This window comes from Zea mays, chromosome 5 (genome assembly GCF_902167145.1).
Source record: "Zea mays cultivar B73 chromosome 5, Zm-B73-REFERENCE-NAM-5.0, whole genome shotgun sequence".
NCBI classification, from domain to species: domain Eukaryota; kingdom Viridiplantae; phylum Streptophyta; class Magnoliopsida; order Poales; family Poaceae; genus Zea; species Zea mays.
The window spans coordinates 186,481,959-186,492,243 of NC_050100.1; the positions used below are offsets into that span (position 1 = coordinate 186,481,959).

General features: G+C 41.0%; 1 protein-coding gene across 1 annotated transcript; it reads left to right on the top strand.

Annotated features, from left to right (window-relative positions):
- The first annotated feature begins 515 nt into the window (after positions 1–515).
- LOC103627396 (protein FAR1-RELATED SEQUENCE 6) lies at positions 516–7,286 on the top strand. Its single transcript, XM_008647684.3, has 8 exons — positions 516–879; positions 991–1,244; positions 1,328–3,457; positions 3,559–3,672; positions 3,752–3,856; positions 4,038–4,094; positions 4,170–4,250; positions 6,955–7,286. Exons 2-7 carry the CDS (start codon positions 1,056–1,058, stop codon positions 4,209–4,211), a joined length of 2,637 nt encoding a protein of 878 aa, XP_008645906.1. The 5' UTR covers positions 516–879; positions 991–1,055; the 3' UTR covers positions 4,212–4,250; positions 6,955–7,286.
- The last annotated feature ends 2,999 nt before the right edge of the window (positions 7,287–10,285 follow it).

A 10,285-nucleotide genomic window follows, 5' to 3' on the forward strand; every position in this document is an offset into this window, starting at 1 on the left:
GTCTGGCAGCTCAACCAAAAGTTATCTGTACTCGTTATGTCGCTGCGCGTTCGACGACTATTATATCAAGGACTGTGGCGTCATCTCGGCGCCGGAGGTGACACCGAGGAGGACCAACCGCAATTACCAGTTCGTCGTCATCGCCACCGTCAGGGTAGCTTTTGTGCCGGTCTGCCTTTAATTCTCTTTGCAAACACATACACTTGACTTTTTGTTTAAGTAAGCGTGTATGGTGGTGCGTGCCTGATGACTGACGATGTACGAGAAAACTTTTTCCGGCAGGTGTGGGACGTGCTCTCCAATAATGAGATCATGCAAATCGTGGCATATATCGAAGTCTATATGATACTGATGGTTGCAATGCAATGGTAAAACAACTAAATTAAAATAATAAAATTTATGTATAACCAAAACCACACATGGATTATAAAACCTTTTCTCGTAATAGTATAACATATATTTTATATATAAGTTATCATAATATTACAGTAAAACGTAGAAAACAAAAAAAAATTACGCAATGCAAGGGCGTAAAGGCATGCGAAGGCCATATCATCGCAATTTTGGTTCGAGGAGCGATGAAACACTGACATTTGGGGGCAGCTGTCAGCAATTTCTCCCTTTTCTTCCTCATTTACTTATCCCTCTCGCTTCCCGCATCCCACGCCGCCGTCCTCCGCACCGTCCACGCCGCCGTCCTCCGACCACCGCGACTCTGCCGCAGCCGCCCTCTGCACCGTCCTCGCCGCGCACCACCGCGACTCTGACCGTGGCCCGCAGTCCTGCCTCGCTGCCAGTACTGAGCCCGCAGGCGGCGCCCGCAGCCGAGCCGGAGGTCGCCAGCGCCGCCAGAAGACTTGCTTCGAGGGATTCCCTACGGTTGGTCTTATTCTGAGAGCCTTTTGTTTGCTAATTTGATTGCTGCATAGTTTGCCTGCTTATTGAATCCAGTTCAGTTTATGGTCTGAATCTGCTGGTCCTCTTCTTCAGGGCTCAAGGTCAATCAGGTGTGGTCGCAGTTTTCCATTTTTAGGGTTCAGCTAAACTGGCCCCCCATGTCCCATGGTGTGCCCGCCCCCATGTTAGAAGAGTTGGCGAGGGAGGCAACACTCGCCGATGTGTCTATTCTTGTAGATGGGAATGACGCAGAGCTACATGTACATGGCAATGGCGCAGAGGTACATGATAATGGCACAGAGTTACATGGCAATGGTGCAGTGCTGAAAAGAGTTGAAATGCCCCAGGTTAGAGAGGTGTATGTTAGTTTAAATGTTTATTTTTGGTACTGGCTGCCATGGAAACTTGTAATGCTTGCTTTCTTCACTAGGATTTGGGAGCGATTTCAGCCAAGGAGGTGCCGCTGCATGAGGGCAAGGAGGTGATACTTGTGGATGATAATGACAGCGGGCAGGAAGATGATGCAGAGGGTAAGGTGGATGAGAACACACCTCGTGTTGGGCTGAGATTCAAAACTTATGATGACGCTCTCAAGTACTATAAACAATATGCTGAGGATTCTGGGTTTTCAGCAATCATTCTGAAGTCGTCGTATTTAAAGTCAGGGGTGTGCCGAAGGTTGGTGATTGGATGTAGTCGAGCTGGGAGAGGGAGAGCAAATGCGTGCTATCTATCAAGAGAGTCGACCAAGATAAATTGTCCAGCAAGGATATCTTTGAAGTTAAGGCAAGATAGATGGCTTCATATTGATGATGCTAAGCTCGAGCACAACCATCCATACAACCAGTCCACTACATCACTTATTAATTGTTATAAAAAACTAACAGATGCCAAGAATGGGGTATCTGCCTCACGATTGAAGGGTCGCAGGAACATTCCAGCTGAAAAAGAGCAAGGGAACTTCACGGAGATAGGAAGGCTTAAATTTGGGGAAGGAGACGATGAATATATCCAGAAGTTTTTTGGGAATATGCAGAACAAGAATCCTTACTTCTTCTACTTAGTAGATTTGGATAATCAGGGACGTTTGAGGAACTTATTCTGGAGTGATGCTAGGTCACGGGCAGCGAATGATTACTTTGGTCATGATGTTGTTTACTTTGACACCTCATACTTGACAGAGAAATATGATTTGCCACTTGTTTTCTTCACTGGGATGAATAATCATGGTCAGCCTGTTCTGTTTGGTACTGCTTTACTGTCAGATCTAAGTGTTGATAGTTATGCTTGGTTACTTAGAGCATTTTTATCATGTATGAAGGGTCTCTGCCCAAAGGCAATCATCACTGAACATTACAATGCTATTATGGATGCTGTTCAAGAAGTTCTCCCTGAAGTTAGACATCGCCTTTGCCTGTATCGTATTATGAAAGATGTAGCAGAGAACTTGAAAGAACATGCAGAGTTTAAAACAATAAATAAAGCACTGAAGAAAGTAACATATGGATCTTTGAAGATACCAGAGTTTGAAATGGAGTGGAAGAAGATTATCGAAGAGCATGGACTTGGAGGAAATGAGTGCCTCAGTTCCCTTTATGAGCACCGCCAACTCTGGGCACCTGCATATCTGAGAGATAAATTCTGGGCAGGGATGTCTATTTCACAGCGAGGGGAGTCTATTTCCTCGTACTATGATGGGTTTGTGTACCCAAAAACTTCTTTGAAGCAATTTTTTAGTAAATATGAGATGATATTAGAGAACAAATACAAAAAGGAGTGGCAAGCAGATGAAGAATCTTCCCATAGGTCTCCATTGACTGTAACAAAATTTTACATGGAAGAGCAGCTGGCTAAAGCCTATACAATAAACATGTTCAGAAAATTTCAAGATGAGTTGAAAGCAACAATGTATTGCGATGGTATGCCAATTAAAGTTGATGGCCGACTTGTTACTTTTGAAGTGAAAGAATGCTCATACATGGAAGATGGAAAGGACACAGAGAGCAGGACCTATGAAGTTTACTTTTGTAAAGAAGAACCCAAAGTTGAAATTGAGTGTGAATGTGGTTTCGTTCAGTTCACTGGCATCCTGTGTAGACATGCATTGTCTGTGTTGAAGTTGCAGGAGATATTTGAGATCCCAAAAGATTATGTTCTCGATCGCTGGAGAAGGGACTATAAGAAATTATATTATAATGCAAAGAAACCTAATGAAATGCCTCTTAGTGACATTGTTGAACGCTCTGATTATTTGTTCACACAATGTAGTCAGCTGCTCAATCTAGGGTTTGTATCTGAGAGTAGGTACCTTGTTGCTCTGAAGTTACTGAGAGAAATGGAAAGATCTCTTCTGGATGATGGACTACCTGCTAGAGACAGGCAGCCAATGCTTCTTTCCTTTGAGGCTGATGCACCAGAAAATGGTCAAGGCCTTTTTAGTCCTCAGTTTTCAGAGGGCGTAAAGAATTCTCAGTCAGCCCATGCAAAGCGCCGTGGCCGGCCACTGAAGAAAGTGACAGAATCTACTGATGATACCGTAACACAGCCAAATAAAGAACAGGTCAGTCTTAGTTTCCTTTTTTTCTGAGAGTGTATTCATGAGCCTCAGACCCACACTTAAGTTTTTATAATATGAACACACCTTTTGTTCTTGTTGAGCAGGATTTCCTACGATCATCATTTGTCACAGAAAATACAAATATGATCCAAGGGCCATCTTCTGCCTCCCATCTTGAAGGTCCTCACATGGGAGTGCAAGGAGGCATTGATTTAATGGTACACAGTAATTTATTTTGTTTGTCACTGTTATTAATACTGTATATATTTTAAAAAATCGTGCTGCAAACTTACACAGGATGGAATACCAAATCTCTCATTTGGTAATCATTTTGGAATGGATATTAATCACCAACATCAAGTACCCAACCACCAAAGGATGCAGCAGAACAATTTCATACAGGTTTCTGTCACACGATTGTCCATGTCTTGATAATTTCGTGTAATTGTCCTTGTTTGCAACTATTTAGTTCGTATATATTCTTAACAACGGTCAATGGACTTATAATAACGCATTTTTCTGCCGGGGGGGACCCTATGCATCTTCGCCATATAGATTTTTTGACGCCTTGCTTACATTTTAGGTGCAGGCAGAACCACATGGGTTTGGGAATCAGTGGGTTTACCACCCAATGTTGCAGGTATTTCTAGTGAACCTTGGTTCTTTGACTTTGAAGTTTGTATCTGTCTGAAAATGACTCATGGCAATATTGCAGGATAATCCAGTGCTAAGAACTCCTGCACGAAGAGCAGGGTAGTGTGTATTCATTGCTCTAATTATTTCAGTTAAACTTTAGGTAAGGTGTCAGCTTATTCTTATCCATGTAGCTATGGGTCCTGTTTAATTTTTCCATCGTCCTCCAAGTACCAACATTCAACACTTCATTTTTCTTGGTTCAGACTTCAGAGTTGTGTCCATGTGTATCTTCTGTGAGAAAATGCTATTCTTTATTTACTTTGACATGTCTAGCCATAGGTATTGGAGTTAACTTGCATGGGTATGCCACTTGGGCTCTTGAAGAATTGAGTCCCACAACTTAACTGTGTTAAATTGTCAACAAGGTCCAAATTTTGCTTAATTGGTCTTGATATAACTATAACATCTTTGGTTCAATCTATATTGTTTTCTGATCAATTGTTATCATGCAAAACCAATAGAAAAACTGAATGTCTTTCAATGTGGACGCACTATTACATGTTTGTGGTATATTTTTATAGCATCGTTTAATATTATCCAGCAAAATTATAGCTACACTTTACTTTTATACACTGTCACAGCGAGATGCAATTGATAGTTAATAATTTAAGTTCGGTTTGCACTTAACTTCACACTCTTACAAGATTATGGGACCTAAATTCGAATTCTTGTTTGAAGGACTTGAACAAAACAGTGAAACACCCATCAGATTTAGTGAAGTATGATGCATTTTCATCACTCGTTTTAATAATTATTTTATACACAAACTCAGTAACATCAGCATCCACCCCCCCCCCCACCCGGTGAATTAGAAATATGTTACTCCAATTTTGAAAAGTTGGAAACTAGTTCATTCTGCATGGCATCAAAATGAACTAACGATCTAATTTTACAAAATTTGAGTGACATGCATGTAATTAATCCTTCTTTTAATTATGGTCAAAACCTCAAAGGTCCTGTTATTTCGTTAGAAAAAACTACCACTTCAAGTTTATTTTGCATTGCTATACAGAAAGTACTTGGCCCTTGAGTGCATTATATGCTAAGTGTAGGGAGGGTGATGACTGTCTGGGTCACATGTTCACAGATGTTAGAGAAGAAGAGATCGTTGTAGTTTCTGCATTTTTTTCGGTCATAGATTCGGAGCTCATTTCAAATTGATCACTGTGGTTTATGATTTATCACATGATGACTTTACTATTTTGTATTTCCTATACTATTTGCTGCTGTTGATTGTCATACCATCTATTGCTAGTTATGGTAGTCAACTAGTCATGCATCTGTAGATATAAATTCTTACCTGACAATTTCTTTACACCTGAGTTCAGTGATAATTTCTCAGCTTTACATGTAGTTATGACCTTGCAGATTCAGACATTCAGTCATACACTACGGCATGATTTTTTAGCCTGGTTGCTGTTAGTACTGTTATCAACATCAACAGCCTTTTAGTCCCAAGCAAGTTGGGGTAGACTAGAGTTGAAACCCAACAAAAAGTCACCAAAAAGAGGAAGAGAGAGAAAGGGGAGGGGAAAAAGCTTTTGAGAGCACTAAAAGGAAAAGGCCTAATCACGTTCGGGCACGTGGATAGCTTCTTTCCAAGCACTTCTATCCAAACACAACTCCATTGGAATATTCAACTCCTTCAAGTCCCTTTTGGTTGCTGTTAGTACTGTAATGTTGCTTTTTGCCCAAGGCTTTATTTATAGTCTGAGCTAAAGTTAGAGGGTTCTACGCAGCCTCTCTACAAAATGCATGGGTAAAATTTGTCTTGGTCATTCCTTTCCTAGACCCCCCACTCAGGGCCTGTTCGGTTAGCTCTCAATTCATATGGATTGAGTGGGTTTAAATTCTAAGCAAGGCAAATTTCTTAATTTTTTCCAATCCCATCCAATCCATGTGTAATGGGAATAACCGAACAAGGCCTTATATGGGAGTGAGTGGGGAGCCATTAGCATTGGGTATCTTGTCCTTTATTTATAACCTGAAGTCTGATCATACCCGGTAAACTTGTGAAACTATGGATCTGCATGGAATTCCTATGTTTTGATTAATATTTAATATATACTACTATGCCAATAGCTCATTAACTGGTCCTGTTTGGTTTTGGGTGACTAAAGTTTAGTCACTTTTAGTTCCTAAAGAAGCAAACATAGTGACTAAAGTGGGGTGACTAAAATTTAGTTCTTTAGTCACCAAGGGGTGGCTAAAAGGGACTAAAGTAGTATTTTTTGCCTTATTTGCCCTCTCGGCTTTCTTCTTGCAGCAAACATCCACTGATAATACAGTCATTATTCACAGCAATTAATGCTCTTTAGTCTGGTTTAGTCACTATAATCAAACGGGGTACTTTAGCGACTAAGGAACCAAACAAGGGCCTTAGTAAGGGCGCATGCATTCCCAATATGTATCAGATTTTTCACAGCCAGTTTTTCCACTTTAGGCCTTTTTAGGCCTCGTTCGGTTATTCCAATTCCATGTGGATGAGAGTGTATTGAAATGTATTGTGATGGATTTTGACTGCCATGGATTTAAACCGACTTAATACCACCCGATCCACATGAATTAACGGTGAAACGAACAAGCCCTTAAACTGATTTCAAAAGCAGGAACACAGTAGTTTTCTTTCTTAGAGAATGATTTACAATAATATAAAACATATATACGGTAGCATCGATGTTTTAAATAGCTAATTTCTGAAATTGCCTTTTACAGCTGTGAAAACTGTGATTTGAAACCTTGATTAGCATCAGTACCAGTATATCAGCCATCCGTCCTTATTAGGTTTCCCTGTGTAATTTCAGGCACCATGACTTCTCAGGCTCCTGTAATGACTTCCTGAGTCCTGAACTAACCTAAGGATACCGAGGCTGTACGTGGCACTGGCACTCCAGAATCCAGATGGCAAGAACTTGGCAGTGAATCCAATTGATTCTAACATTTTTGTTATATGATACTGTTAGCTGCTCTCACTAGGATGAATGTTCAAACTGTACATAGCACTGGCTCTATAATATGATCTTTTTATTTCCTGATTTGCGCCAGAACTGATATTTTGTGGCAGAGGACGCGTATTGTTTAGCATATTGGTTTGTTTCAGACAAAGATCAGACTAGTATGCTGTATGCCTTTAAAACGAGGGAGTGGCAGTAGCTCAAGAGGCCAATACCGCCTCGTCCTCGCCAGCACCTTGTACTACTTCCGTTCCGTCGTCCCAAAATAAATATAAATGTCACGCGCTGATTATTTTTTTAAATAACTAGATCTACAAAAATATTTAAAACATTTATATCTTTAAATAATTTTATTATAAATATGTATTAATAGTCTACCTAATAATATCTGTATATATTTAATGAAACTTATAAATACTTAAGTGCTCTGAATTATTTTAGGATAGGGGAGTGGTAAATGAGTACCACGTACTCGAGTTGTATTTGGACCCGTCTTGGTGAGCTGCGATGAAGCACGGAAAAATAACACGGTTCATAAAATAAGGTTCCGTTTGTTTTGGATTATAATCTCTCCCGATTATATAATTTATCGCAAATAATCTAGTAGTTAAACAAATAACTTGATTATGGGTTCAGATTATATAATCTAAAGTCTAGATTATGATAATATCATAATCTCTTGAAGAGTAGTTTATTTGAGATTATTTTTGGCAAAATACCCACTACCCATGATTATATAAATAGAAATTACAATATATGTCATCCTTCTTTTCTCACCTCAAATAAACAAACAAGAGTATTGTTGTCTTTGTGAATAATCTACATTTGTATAATTTAGACTACCAAACAGCTACATGTAGATTATAATCTGTCTAGATTATAATCTAGATTATATAATTTAGATTATAATCCAGATTATATAATCTATAAGCTGAAACAAACAGGCCCTAACTAGGTGAGTGTCTGTGCGTTGCAACGGGACATATAATACCACAATAACTTATATACAAAATGTGTGTTATACTGTTATGAGAAAATGTTTCATAATCCATTTGTGATCCTGGCCATGCATAAATTTTGTTATTTTAATCTAGCTGTTTCCACTACATTGCAACCACTAGTACCATGCAGACTTCAATATATGTCACGATTTGCATGGTTTCATCGTTAGAGAGCACGTCTCACACCTATCGGAAGAAGTTCCATCGTACATCGTCAGTCATCAGACACGCACCACCATACGCGCTTGCTTAAATAAAAAGACAAGTGTGTGTATTTGCGAAGAGAATTAAAGGCAGGCCGGCACAAAAGCTAACACGACGGTGGCGAGGATGACAAACTAGTCATTGCTGTCGGTCCTCCTCCGTGTCACCTTCGGCGTCGAGATGACGTCACAGTCCTTGATATATAGTAGCCATCGAACACGCTCGACATGGGGAGTCTCGTCTCGATGACTGTTGGCTGGGCTGCCAAACGAAGTGCATCCCGGACTCATCAACGAGAGGTAGTACACATGGCCGTTGCACCACTAGATGCGATACTGCAAGTTCCCTATGCCTGAGAACAGGATTTGGATGTCGCCTAAAGAGGAGGTGAATAGGCGAATAATAATTATCACTGTAAAACTTAAAACCTTACTCTACTCAAAGACCGGATCACAGTGGAATGAAGATTGCTTTGAGTAGGTGGCAGCGGAAATGAAGTTCATATCTCAAAGAGTCCTGCACTTCACACGTAATTTATACCACAGATAATAGTATATGAAGTGCACACCATACTAAAGCAAGAGACAAAGAACAGAAATAGAGATAAGACAAGAGACACAACACAGAGCACACATGACACAAAGATTTATACCGAGGTTCGACCAAGCTTGAAATGCTTGTCTATTCCTCGCTGGAGTTAGCCACACCTTGGCTTGGAGAATCTTACTCCGTCCTTCGATGTGCTCAAATCTGTCAATGTGACAGATAGAGCCTTCCAATATGTTGATGGTTGTTACAACGTTGCCGCGGTTGCTTACAACCTTCTTGACAGCACTCCGGCAGAGTAACAGTGCTCAAGATCTTGATCCTGCTCTCAGCAGCACTTCCCCTCTCTCTAAAGGCTTATAATTGTGCCTCTACACAACTTAGAGAGAAATACACAAAAGAGGGAGAGCAAAATGATTTGCATTGTGTCTACAAAGTGTTGCTGCACTTGGGAGTCTTCCACAATATGCCTTGGTATGTTTCTTGGGCTCCAACACCTCCATGGCTGGTTGGGGGTTATTTATAGCCTCCCCCACACTTCTAGCCGTTGGACAGAAAGCAACAACTTTCTGTTGACGGACGCACCGGATAGTCCGTGCAACCATTGTTCACTGTCCGGTGCCCTGCCACATCAGCCGACCATTGGATCCGACCGTTGGAACCTCGACCCTCGTGGCACACCGGACAGTCCGGTGTAACCTTTCGACCGTTGGTGAAGTCCACGTGTCGCCCGCTGATCGCGCGACTGACCGTTGGCTTGGGCGCGGCTGACTCACCGGACAGTCTAGTGCACACCGGACAGTCCGGTGAATTATAGTCACGACACACTGAGTTTTTCCCAAGAGCAGCCAGTTCGCCGGGGCGCCAGCCTGGGCACCGGACACTGTTCGATGCACACCGGACAGTCCGGTGCTCCCAGACTGGTGCAACTTCTTTACTCCAATTTATCTTCTTTTGGGATGATCCCTAACACTTAGACACACACAATTAGCCACTAAAAACAATTGACTAAGTCTTGGGATCATACCTCTTTACTCTGGGACTTCTGATCTACTTTAGACAGAGCTTCAAAACCATCAAGTCAACTTGACTTGATCTAGATTAATACATATAAGCTCCAACACCTTACAAATGTCACATAGAACATATCCAAACACAGGAACAACCTAAACTAAAGGTCAAAGTAAACTTAGCTCTTTTGGACTGCTTCCAGTTCTAGGTTTGACACTGCTCCTCCTTCTAGTGACCTTGTTCACTTCTCGAGCTTGATCTTGAGCCTTATGACTTACACCACATAACTGTAGATGTTACCTCATTGGTTGTAAGTCTTGTCCTTATATAGTGATCCTTGATGCACCATAACTCTTCTTAACTCGATCAACCTTGACTTTGCAAGTCTTCTTTTTCACCCGTGCTTTGGGTTCCTCGAT